The 13,385-nt window shown below is 47.5% G+C and overlaps 1 protein-coding gene across 2 annotated transcripts in view; it reads right to left on the reverse strand.

Moving 5' to 3' along the window:
• Positions 1-13,385, reverse strand: part of LOC138299201 (mucin-2-like) — a 278,248-nt gene that overhangs the window by 17,035 nt on the left and 247,828 nt on the right. For both annotated transcript variants that reach the window (XM_069237310.1, XM_069237309.1), the window contains exon 4: positions 3,152-3,237. In XM_069237310.1, the coding sequence (XP_069093411.1) occupies positions 3,152-3,237 (86 nt within the window). The remainder of the gene's footprint in view (positions 1-3,151; positions 3,238-13,385) is intronic.

Raw genomic sequence — 13,385 nt, forward strand, 5'->3', positions numbered from 1 at the left:
CCCCTCAGGGTGCCATGCCAGCCTCTCACTGCCTATGCAGTATAGGTAAGACACCCCTCTAGCAGGCCTTACAGCCCTAAGGCAGGGTGCACTATACCATAGGTGAGGGTACCAGTGCATGAGCATGGTACCCCTACAGTGTCTAAACAAAACCTTAGACATTGTAAGTGCAGGGTAGCCATAAGAGTATATGGTCTGGGAGTCTGTCAAACACGAACTCCACAGCACCATAATGGCTACACTGAAAACTGGGAAGTTTGGTATCAAACTTCTCAGCACAATAAATGCACACTGATGCCAGTGTACATTTTATTGTAAAATACACGCCAGAGGGCACCTTAGAGGTGCCCCCTGAAACTTAACCGACTATCTGTGTAGGCTGACTAGTTTTAGCAGCCTGCCACAAACCGAGACATGTTGCTGGCCCCATGGGGAGAGTGCCTTTGTCACTCTGAGGCCAGTAACAAAGCCTGCACTGGGTGGAGATGCTAACACCTCCCCCAGGCAGGAATTGTCACACCTGGCGGTGAGCCTCAAAGGCTCACCTCCTTTGTGCCAAACCAGCAGGACACTCCAGCTAGTGGAGTTGCCCGCCCCCTCCGGCCAGGCCCCACTTTTGGCGGCAAGGCCGGAGAAAATAATGAGAAAAACAAGGAGGAGTCACTGGCCAGTCAGGACAGCCCCTAAGGTGTCCTGAGCTGAAGTGACTCTAACTTTTAGAAATCCTCCATCTTGCAGATGGAGGATTCCCCCAATAGGGTTAGGATTGTGACCCCCTCCCCTTGGGAGGAGGCACAAAGAGGGTGTACCCACCCTCAGGGCTAGTGGCCATTGGCTACTAACCCCCCAGACCTAAACACGCCCTTAAATTTAGTATTTAAGGGCTACCCTGAACCCTAGAAAATTAGATTCCTGCAACAAGAAGAAGGACTGCCCAGCTGAAAACCCCTGCAGCGGAAGACCAGAAGACGACAACTGCCTTGGCTCCAGAAACTCACCGGCCTGTCTCCTGCCTTCCAAAGATCCTGCTCCAGCGACGCCTTCCGAAGGGACCAGCGACCTCGACATCCTCTGAGGACTGCCCCTGCTTCGAAAAGACAAGAAACTCCCGAGGACAGCGGACCTGCTCCAAGAAAAGCTGCAACTTTGTTTCCAGCAGCTTTAAAGAACCCTGCAAGCTCCCCGCAAGAAGCGTGAGACTTGCAACACTGCACCCGGCGACCCCGACTCGGCTGGTGGAGACCCGACACCTCAGGAGGGACCCCAGGACTACTCTGATACTGTGAGTACCAAAACCTGTCCCCCCTGAGCCCCCACAGCGCCGCCTGCAGAGGGAATCCCGAGGCTTCCCCTGACCGCGACTCTTTGAACCTAAAGTCCCGACGCCTGGGAGAGACCCTGCACCCGCAGCCCCCAGGACCTGAAGGACCGGACTTTCACTGGAGAAGTGACCCCCAGGAGTCCCTCTCCCTTGCCCAAGTGGAGGTTTCCCCGAGGAACCCCCCCCTTGCCTGCCTGCAGCGCTGAAGAGATCCCGAGATCTCTCATAGACTAACATTGCGAACCCGACGCTTGTTTCTACACTGCACCCGGCCGCCCCCGCGCTGCTGAGGGTGAAATTTCTGTGTGGACTCGTGTCCCCCCCCGGTGCCCTACAAAACCCCCCTGGTCGGCCCTCCGAAGACGCGGGTACTTACCTGCAAGCAGACCGGAACCGGGGCACCCCCTTCTCTCCATTCTAGCCTATGTGTTTTGGGCACCACTTTGAACTCTGCACCTGACCGGCCCTGAGCTGCTGGTGTGGTGACTTTGGGGTTGCTCTGAACCCCCAACGGTGGGCTACCTTGGACCAAGAACTGAACCCTGTAAGTGTCTTACTTACCTGGTAAAACTAATCAAAACTTACCTCCCCTAGGAACTGTGAAAATTGCACTAAGTGTCCACTTTTAAAACAGCTATTTGTCAATAACTTGAAAAGTATACATGCAATTTTGATGATTTGAAGTTCCTAAAGTACTTACCTGCAATACCTTTCGAATGAGATATTACATGTAGAATTTGAACCTGTGGTTCTTAAAATAAACTAAGAAAAGATATTTTTCTATATAAAAACCTATTGGCTGGATTTGTCTCTGAGTGTGTGTACCTCATTTATTGTCTATGTGTATGTACAACAAATGCTTAACACTACTCCTTGGATAAGCCTACTGCTCGACCACACTACCACAAAATAGAGCATTAGTATTATCTATTTTTACCACTATTTTACCTCTAAGGGGAACCCTTGGACTCTGTGCATGCTATTCCTTACTTTGAAATAGCACATACAGAGCCAACTTCCTACACTCCATCACACATGTCCTTCATGAGTGGTGCCATTCATGGTCTGCAACACTGACAAGGGGCGATTACATGCACTACATGATCTGTGCTGCCTTCTGCAGGAATCCTGGGCCTGTTTATGACGGTCATGTGGGAAGGGGAGATGGCCCAGGCACAGATTTCAACATATCACTCTGTCAACGAGAGACACACCCTGCCCCACACCCTGGCACATCGCCGACCACAGAGTTTGTATCGAGGGGCACATGCATGTTCAAGGTGCAATCTGTGCATCATTTTGCACATTTGCAAATAATTTCTGTACATTAGCACATATGCAACCTGTGATTTCTTCCCAATCTGTGCCATCGCTGTTCAGGAAGCAAGTTTATGGGTTGGTCCCAGTGCTTAATTTGTGCTTGTTGTTTCCAGCAGAGCATCAGCACTTATTTTAGAGCGCCGGACCTTATTTTTCCACGTCAAGCACTTACTGTGAGCAAAAGACACATATGGGAAAGACAGAGGAAGAGAAAAAATAAAAAGCATCACAATCGGAGAAAGCAGAAAGCTGCAAGAGTGAACTGACTCGCAGGGAGTGGCTGTAAATGGATTGAAGAGGCCCGAGATGACTTTAGGATTACGCTGCCTCAGTATTCCGTGCTCGCACATGTAATTGAATTGCAGCAGCCGCGTGTTTAAGACGAGGGCTTTCGGCACTGGCACCTTTTTTATTTACAAATTAAGCACTGGTTAGTCCTCTCTGCTTTAACAGTTTAGCATTTTCATACTAACAGTACAAGCCCGCCACCTTCCTCCATAATGTGCATACCTGCTGCAGCAGAGCGCCCGCATTTTGCGGGCTGGTGAGGTCGATTGGTCCCAAGCTCTGGAGTGTGAGCCTCACAACTGCCCAACCTATTCAGAGAAAAAGAGAGAGGGATTAAGCAAACGTCCATCACTGAGTTTCACATTTCCTCCTCCCCACATGGACAGAGGGCTGGGGGGAGAGGGTGGGAAATAAAGTGAAATCTGATTACAGAACTCAAGAAACATTTAGCCAGATGTAAGGTAGTAATTGCTTGTGATTAGCAAATAGTGATTTTTTGCAATTCTCTATTTGCTAATCGCAAACACCCATGCACTAATGTGTGTATTACACATTTTGAAATTCCCAATGAGTCGCAGATAGACAATCTTCATGAATATTAAAGAGGTACGTCTTGGTTTGCAACCTATTGGAAATCGCTTAAATCACTGGGTTCAGCAGACCATCATGTCTATGATTGCTTTTTTAAAAAGTGATCCCTTTTTTTATGAAATGTAGACCATTTTCCTTAAAGGAAAATGGGTGTGTTTAAAAAAAAAGAAAAGTTTTCTTTTCATTTTTTTAAGATCAGGCAGTGGTCCGTGAGACCCATTCCCATTTGCAAAAGGGTTATCACGGTCACAAATCATTCACACATAGCACTGCAATCCGCTATTAGGAAGGGACGCCCTAAACACACCCCTTTCTAGGGAGTGTGAAGGGACGCCCTAAACCCAATTTGCAATTCGGTGATTGGTTACTAAATCCCAAATAGGTCTTTGTACATTTAAGCCTTTTTGGATGCCGAAACTGCAGAATCGGCCCGTTTGTGAACACAAAAAAAGCTTTGTTCATCTGGCCCATTGAAAACAGTTTGAAAGCAAAAATGTTGCCAAATATTATGGATTTAGTGTCGCAATACCAAGTTTCAGGTCTCGGGACAGTTTTGCCAAGGTCAGCCATATGTGTACCAAATGCACAAAAAAACGAATACATCCCTGCTTTAAATTCAAATTCGAGGTTTTGTTAACCTAATTAAGCGTGGGTCGAATTAAGAAAGGCATTTTCAGATGAAAAAGTACTTATGAAAGCGAAAATGATTAGACATCAGTCTGCAAAATTTTGACAAAAAGTGACCTTGCAGGTTTAGATCCATTCACGTTTCCTCACTGTTATTTGATATTTCTCTACAGGAAATCCCATGTCATGGATAAAGAGTGGGCTGATAAAGGTGTGATTTGCAGTGAAATTTTGTGACCATTCACAAATATCTCTTTCCCATCCTGGAAATGGTTGGAGATTTACAGGCTGAAGGAAATGCTTTCCCAGAAGGGGAGCAGAACACCCCCAGTGTTTGTCTGGTTGTGGGAGAATGGATATGCTGCTGGAGACTAACATGTACCCCACGGAGAAGAAGAAAAGAAATAGAAAACATGCAATGGCACAGTCCTGCTGCCTTGAATTGTACAGTGTACAGCTGGCATTAGGGCAACACCTAACAGTCCTCGATCTTTCCAGCAGCACGCCTGGAAAGCTATGACTGGTGCAGATTTCCAGACATCCGAGATGGAGGAGAACAGCTAGACCTACAGAGGAAATAGGGAACTAGGGGCCATATGTATGAACACTTTTTCCCATAGACACAGAATGGGTAAAAACCTTTGCTACATCTGGCCCCAGGTTCGAGCCTGGGCGTTGGCTTAACATTCTGTGAATTTAAATCTGAACAGAGAACCCAATCTCCATGGGGCTCATAAAACTCAACAAATGAACCTGACCTTTTGAAATGTAATCTACTATTTGTGTGAAGCGCTGCAATGCCCCTGGCCGAATTTGCAGTAAATCAAACTGCAAAAAATAAATATAATACCGGGAGGTTTGGAAGTTTGCCAAAAGTCATAAATACAACCTATGCCTAGCGATGTGTATACTGGTTAGAATTGCGAAGGGAATGGAAATCTCCAAGCATACGTTTGGACTTCGTTTATCAACTGGGCTATAAATAGTTTTCATTGGGAGTTCCGCTGCCACTTGTGAATCTCCTCAGACGCCACAGACTTATTAATATGGACTGATGATACACAGTTTCGAAAGCTCTCGGGATAAATCGAATCCAAAAGTTTGGAGGTATGACCACTAAATGGCAGAGGCGCCAAAACAATGTAATATGTACAAATGTAGTAATCTGCCTTTGCGTTAAGCATGTGTCGAGCTTGAAGATGTGTTCCTTCCCTGTCTGTTTTGTTGGGGCGGTTCGTCCATGGCAGCGTTGACCCCCTGGTCACCCCACTGCTACCCACTACATTACACTCTCACCTGTTTAGGGGCGCGGCCATCACAGAGCTCTCCCTCATGGCAATACAGAAGTTCAGTGATATGACCTGAAATTGTGTTATCTGTACTGCGCATGTCAGATTGGTCGGAGTTTTCACTGTGGCCAACCTGACATGCACAATTAAGGTGTCTGCGATCAACAGCTGAAAGGCTGCTGAAAAGCAGAAGCATAGCCCTGTATATGTCGGATGGAGCGCTGTGTTTGCCTGCACCCGCCACTCCTAACTCTGGTCTTATGCTGTTTAGCATTGTAAGCAGCATGAGAGCAGTGCTTGGATTGGCTCGGGTGCTATTGGCCTGGAAGCAGCGTGGGGCAGGAAGAACTTCTGGTGTGTAGGCATCCGAACGTGCACTGCAGAAGAAGGACATTAAGGCCCATATTTATACTTTTTTAGCGCCGCATTTGCGCCGCTTTTTGACTCAAAAACGGTGCAAACTTGCAAAATACAATTGGATTTTGCAAGTTTGCACCGTTTTTGCGTCAAAAAGCGGCGCAAATGCGGCGCTAAAAAAGTATAAATATGGGCCTAAGTAGGGTAAATTTATTTTTAAAGGTTTGCTGCACATTTTGCGCAGTTTTTATTTTTATGGTTCTTCCTGGAGTGCGAGCTCCATGTAGTTGAATAGCTAGCCTGGCTTCATAGTCCGTATGACATGACTAAGCAATCCTAACCGTTCGGCGAAGGCAGCTCCCTGCAGCCCAAAACTCATTGGGGCAGAAGCAGCTTTGCGAAGGTGTGTTTGGTAACTTTTGCAAGCAGGAAATCTTCGAGAAAACAAAAAACCTCTCTTCAGTGGTGCACAGGCATACATGGATTACATCTGGGATGTCAGTAAAGCAGTTGTCAACTGTGCCATTCCCCATTCTCCTGACCATGACTCTTAAAATAAGACTAGTGGACCTTGTGAAGTGAATGGTCATCTGCAAGGACAGACCCTAATCGGCCAAGATGGGAACTACTAAAGGTTTCAAATGTTTACAAAAAAACCAACTGTGCCTACAGGAGTTTCCAAAGCCTGCTTTTAATTTTTTAGTAGTTTGAACGTAATTTTTTATGTGCCCCACCACTTTTAAAAGGCAGCAGCCACCACTGATGTTTTGTATATATTTATGATTGCTAGAAATGGGGTCTGTAGTTGGCAGCCAGTTTACACCCTGTCGAAGTAGGGACCCTCACTCTAGTCAGGCTAAGGGAGAAATACAGCTCAGATAGCCCCTGCTCACCCCTTTGGTAGCTAGGCACAACCAGTCATGCTTATCTCAGAGGTAATGTGTAAAGTATTTGTACCAACATACAGTAACACAGTGAAAACACCGCAAAAGGACCCCACACCAAATACACTAGCCAACATTTATCTAAATCAAACAAGACCAAAACAACTAAAATCCAGCATGCACAAGCAAAGATAGGAATTTTTAAAGTAAAAAGAGTCTTAATCCATAGAAATCAATGGATGTGTTGTTTTAGCACAAAGTATCTGGTATGTGTAAAAAATGAAACTGCACTGGCAAGCGTGCGTCAGAAAAGCAAGCAACGCGTTGATTCCTTACTCGCAAGTGAGGCTGTGCGTTGATTCTTTCCTCGCAGGGAAGGGATGCGCCGATTTCTGGACAAGCAGCCTCAGGTCCGTGCGGTGATGTTGATGATTTAGATTCCCAGAGTCTTTGCGTGGAAAATTCTGACGCGCTATACGAAGGATCCGTGTTGAGAACAGACACTGCATCGATTCGCCAGCCGGGAGGCAGGCGCTGCGTTGAATTTTCAGCTGCGGGACAGGCACTGCATCGATTTTTGTGACACGCACACACAGGTGTGTGGATTTTTCTCCCGCAGGTTTCTAGCTTCCACTTCTAAGGGCCCAGGGACTGGATTTGGCACCACTTACCAAGTCAGGACTCTCAGCAGAAGAGCCAAGGCACTAGTAGATGAAGTCTTTGATGTCTCTGAGACTTAAGAACAGGGGGGAAGCTCAGTCCAAGCCCTTGGAGGAACATCACAAGCAGGTTTTCAGAAAACAAAGTCCAGTCTTTTCCCTCTTAAGGCACACGCAGCAGCAAATCAGCAGGCCAGCATTACAAAGCAACAGGCAGAGTGACATGTCATCCTCAAGCATAAAGCTCTTTTCCTTGGTAGAGGTTCCTCTTGATCCAGAAGCAATCTGGAAGTCTCGGGTTTTGGGTCCACTACTTATACTCATTTCTGCCTTTGAAGTAGGCAAACTTCAAAGCAAAGGCTTTGTAGTGCACAAGACCCTACCTCTTCTTTGCCCTGCCCCAGACACACAGTAAGGGGTTGGCGACTGTATTGTGTGAGGGCAGGCACAGCCCTTTCAAGTGCAGGTATCAGCTCCTCCTTGCCTCTCTAGCGCAGGAAGACTCATCAGGTTATGCAGTACAAACCTCCGCTCCCTTTGTGTCACTGTTTAGAGAGAATTCACAAACAGCCCATCTGTCAGTCAGACCAAGACATGTATTCAGCTGCCAGGCAGAGGAACAGAATGGTTCAGCAAGAAAATGTTCACTTTCTAAAACTGACATTTTCAAACAGACAATCTAAAAACCAACTTCACCAAAAGATGTATTTTAAAATTGTGAGTTCAGAGACCCCAAACTCCACATCTCTATCTGCTTCCAATGGGAAACTGTACTTAAAATATATTTAAAGGCAGTCCCCATGTTACCCTACAGGAGAGATAGGGCTTGCAATAGTGAAAAACGAATATGGCAGTATTTCACTATCAGGACATGTAAAACACACCAGTACATGTCCTACCTTTTAAATACACTGCACCCTGCCCACGAGGCTGCCTTAGGCCTACCTTAGGGGTGACTTACAAGCAGTAAAAGGTAAGGTTTGGGCTTGGCAAGTGGATATACTTGCCAGGTCAAATTCAAATTGCAAGACTGCACATACAGACTCTGCAGTGGCGGTTCTGAGACATGTTTATCGGGCTACTCATGTTGGTGGCACAATCAGTGCCGCAGGCCCACTAGTAACATTTGATTTACAGGCCCTGGGCACCTCTATTGAACTTTACTAGGGACTTACTAGTAAACAAATATGCCAATCATGGATAAACCAATCACCAATACAATTTAGACAGAGAGCATATGCACCTTAGCACTGGCTAGCAGTGGTAAAGTGCCCAAAGTCCTAATGCCAACAAAAACAAGTCAGAACAAATAGGAGGAAGGAGGCAAAAAGTTTGGTGATGACACTGCAAAAAGGGCCAGGTCCAACACTGACCATCATCATGCTCTTTGTTTGTGAATCTGCACAGACAACACAACATATCATAATCTAACACAAGACCATGGACTATGTCAACAGCAAACAAACAATGCAAATCGGGCTAGGGCCATTTTCTATTACTCTATCACCCCGCCCCTATTTAGGAAGCAAGAAGAATTGCCCCAGCAGATTTTCGTATTTCTGGATACTGTGACTGGCTCCTGGCTTCCTAGTCTGTAGCCCACACTCTGCACTTGTTTAGACACTGAAAGTGAAGCTTGTAGCATCACAGAGAAGGACAACACGTCTAAGCCTAGGATAGAGGAGAGAGCTGAACCTGCTGCACCGTTATTTGGAAGGCAAGGGTCTGCACTATCTAGACCCCTAAATCCAGGCCCAGCAGTGGCGTAGCTCCAGGGGGGGTTTTGGGGTGTTATGTCCCTCTAATAAATGTATTCTGTAGTAAATAGTTGGGAACAGGTGCTTTCAGTTAGGTATGGTGAGTTGTCTGTCGGATTTCACCAAGGATTTTTACATACACACACAGACTAAAAACACACACACATAGGGGGTCATTCTGACGCCAGGGCAAAAATGACGGAAGCACCGCCAACAGGCTGGCGGTGCTTCCATCCATATTCTGACCGCGGCGGTACCGCGGCGGTCGCACCGCCGGGGCCGGCGGTTTCCCGCCGATTTTCCCCCGGCGATGATAATCCGCCAGGGCAGCGCTGCAAGCAGCGCTGCCCTGGGGATTATGACCCCCTTACCGCTAGCCTGTTTCTGGTGGTTTACACCGCCAGGAAGAGGCTGGCAGTAAGGGGTGGCCTGGGGCCCCTGGGGGCCCCTACACTGCCCATGCCACTGGCATGGGCAGTGCAGGGGCCCCCTAACAGGGCCCCGGCCAGCTTAGCGCAACTGCACCCGTCGCACGGCCGCAACACCGCCGGCTCTATTAGGAGCCGGCTCCTGTGTTGCAGCCTCATTCCCGCTGGGCCGGCGGGCGCAAACATGGTTTGCGCCCGCGGGCCCAGCGGGAATGTTGGAATGGGGGCCGCGTGAGTGCGGCCGCCATGGCGGTTTCCGTCTGGCGGGCAGCAGTAGCCGCCCGCCAAGGTTGGAATGACCCCCATAGTCTCTCTTCTGTTTTAAAGTTCTTAAAAATTTTTGGTTATTTTGCAGAAAATTTAGCTTTGAGTACTACCAACAAACCACACTGCTCTCCCTTTTCACCACTCCTTAGACCCCCCATATGCCCTACTTCTTAGATAATGTCTGTTAACAAAATATACCAATGTGGGTGTTGGGAAATCTGAAGTTCACCCCCTTGAATCTTACTGACCATGCTACGCCCTTGGGGCCCAGACCTGAACCTGTCCAGTAGGATTACCAGCCTGGCTGACTTTGGACAAAGTATAATTTCCATCATGAGTGGGTTGAGAGGACTGCCTGCTGGTGAGCCTGCCCTGATCCATTGAATGTCCTGTCTGTGGACCAGTGCTAAAGTCATGTAGTGCGTGCCTAGGTCCAAGATACATCACGGAGAACGCCCTGAAAATGTCACTCTAACCTTACTGACTTTGTGGACCATCCATACGTCCATTTCCTAAGGATTATCAGTCCTGCCCCTTTCTCACCATAGACACTTGATTGCCTCTCATCATGTACTCCAGGACTGCTGCCCTCCGCTGGAGTCACGGACACTAGAGCTGAATGATTTATGATTCTCAAGCTATGAAAGACACCCTAAGCTGAACTGGGAAGCCTGTGCCCCCAATGCGTGACCCCCGACCCTGTAGGAGCACCTGTTGACACCAGCGTAACATTAACCCCTGCAGCCTCCATGGTGGGATGGGACCCCAAGCTCCAGGGGGCTCCCCTCCAGCACTGTGCATGGGTGGCATGCCCCTGGCCTGAGAGCTCCTGACTGGTTTGGGGGCTTCCATATACTTTTCAGGGGGCCCCCTCAAGTTTTGGTATGCCACTGGTTGACACCCAAAACCTTGTGTGCAAGCTCAGAGAGGCCACGTTTTGGCACTTGCGGCTTCCATTCATAAGTGCCAAGGACCACTTGCACTTTGAGCATGGACTGCGACTGGTGGAGTCCCTGCTGGTCCCCCAAAACTATGTCTGGTAACCCCCCTACAATACTATCACTAAGAACTATGGCCCTGACTTTGAGAATAGGTCCCACTTTCAGTGGATTACGTTTCTCGTACACTTATCGGTAGCATGCTTATGAGTTTACCAGTCTCATCCCTCGAGCACCAGAATGCAGACGGTTCAGTTATTTCACCCCACCGTGTAATGAAACCACAAAAGGTAATAATGTGAACAATAATTCACTCTTCCCTTCCTGAGATGCAGATCTATCAATTGTACCATACAGTCTAGACTACAAATTATGACATCCATGCAAACCATTGTTTGCACAGGCATCAAAACTATACATTTGTTGAATTTTACCCACACACTGTTTTTTCACCCAGTAAATTTCAGCAGAAAACAATGCGGACATGTACTGGTTGAAAAACTCCAAGTAAATGCCCAAAAGGGGTGATATAAGTTAAGAGCCTGACAGTGGGGTAGAAGAACTGCTGCTCTGCCAGATGATTTCTCGATCAGCTGGCAGGTGCTGCTTTGTGGGTAGTGAGAATTTTAGGGGGCAGTATATTAGTTGACTCTGGATGTAGAACTACAACGAGCAGACACCAACAAATATAAGCACGTTATCCTCTTTCCACCACTCCCCTGCTTCACTAGCCAATGACCTGCCTGGAAACACTATCTTATTTAACTGTCTCTTGGTCCAGCTTTCAATATGTGCTTTGCTCTGAACCTTTTTAGGTTTCACCTACACAGTGCTTGTGAATTTTTTTTGAGTAAAAAAAAATCTTAAAACGGGCTTACAAACCACCCCTATTTCCCATTTGTTTTCCTGCTTTTCACTCTGTTACCCCTTATTCCTATTGGTTTTGGCATGTTATTTCCTGCGCTCTCGGTTGTGAAGTATTTTGTAAATAAAAAAGAAATTATTAAAAAGGGCTCACAGCCATTACCATTTGTTTTCCTGCTTGTCACTCTGTATAGCTGACTTTTTATGGGATTGGCGTGCTATGTCCTGTTGCTGTCTGGTGGCATTGTTTCTTTTTTGTGTGTTTTCTAATCTGCGGAGCCTGGAACAAGTACTCCTCCCTTTTGCAGATTTGATCAGCCCTAATCAAGCTACTTTTGTCTTTGTCATCCAGCTCAACTGTTGACTGCACATATATTTGGGAGCTGAAGCTACTAATCCTCCATTAATTACAGATATAGGGTGCACTGCACACAACCCCTGCAGCCTTTTGCAGCCTGCTGTTACTATACAACATTGGTAGTACTTTTATTTCTAATTAGTTTCTTCCCCCTTCATGCATATCAATTCATGCTGTAGCATTCACTCAATAAAAACACTATGGGCCTCAGTACGACCCTGGCGGTCCAAGACCGCCAGGGTCGCGGACCATGGAAGCACCGCCAACAGGCTGGCGGTGCTTCCATGGCCATTCTGACCGCGGCGGTAAAGCCACGGTCAGAAAAGGGGAACCGGCGGTTTCCCGCCGGTTCTCCCCTGGTCCAGGGAATCCTCCATTCCGACCCCCTTCTCGCCAGCCTGTTTCTGGCGGTTTTCACCGCCAGAACCAGGCTGGCGGGAACGGGTGTGGTGGGGCCCCTGCACTGCCCATGCCACTGGCATGGGCAGTGCAGGGGCCCCCTAACAGGGCCCCAGCAGGATTTTCACTGTCTGCTTGGCAGACAGTGAAAATCGCGACGGGTGCAACTGCACCCGTCGCACCCCTGTTACTCCGCCGGCTCCATTCGGAGCCGGCTTCCTTGTAGCAGGGCCTTTCCCGCTGGGCCGGCGGGCGCTCCCTTGGCGGGCGCCCGCCGGCCCAGCGGGAAAGCCAGAATGGCCTCCGCGGTCTTTTGACCGCGGAGCGGCCAAGTGGCGGTTCCCGCCGCCCGCCAGGGTCAGAATGACCCTCTGTGCCACTGTATTTACTTTAATTACTCTCTTCCCCCTTCTTCACACATAGGAATTCATGCCTTAGTAATATGTAAATTGTATTTAAAGCACTTACAACCACTGACAAGGAATCCTAACATAGTCAAGGGATCTTGCATGCACAGAAATTTGAAGTTTTGGTCATCTTTTGTATTTATATTGTTGATGGTGGTAGCTTGTGGGAGGAGGGTGGCTCAGCCAGTGTGTTTGTTCGGGGTTGGAGCTTGACTCGCTGTGTTCTTTGGAAAAAATCACTTTGACACCTTGTACTGACTGAGGGCAGGCTTTCGCATGGATTTCACCCTCCACTAATCACTGAGATAGGGCACACTGCACACAGCCCCTGCAGCCTTTTGAACTCCACTGTTACTATATGACATTGGTGGTACTTTGAATTAGTCTCTTCCCCCTTCGCACATATCAATTCTGCTGTAGCATTCATTGAATAAAAAAAAATGCACAGCTAAAATTATATTCATTTTAATTACAATGCACCATGAAAATTAAATTTAAAGCACTCACAACTCCTGACGAGGTATCCTAACATGGTTACAAGATCTTGCATGCACAGAAACCGGTTACTTTGCTCAATTTTTAAAATCATTGAAGGTGGCTTTTATTAAAGGATAGCTTGTGGGAGGAAGGT

This window comes from Pleurodeles waltl, chromosome 6 (genome assembly GCF_031143425.1).
Source record: "Pleurodeles waltl isolate 20211129_DDA chromosome 6, aPleWal1.hap1.20221129, whole genome shotgun sequence".
Lineage (NCBI taxonomy): Eukaryota > Metazoa > Chordata > Amphibia > Caudata > Salamandridae > Pleurodeles > Pleurodeles waltl.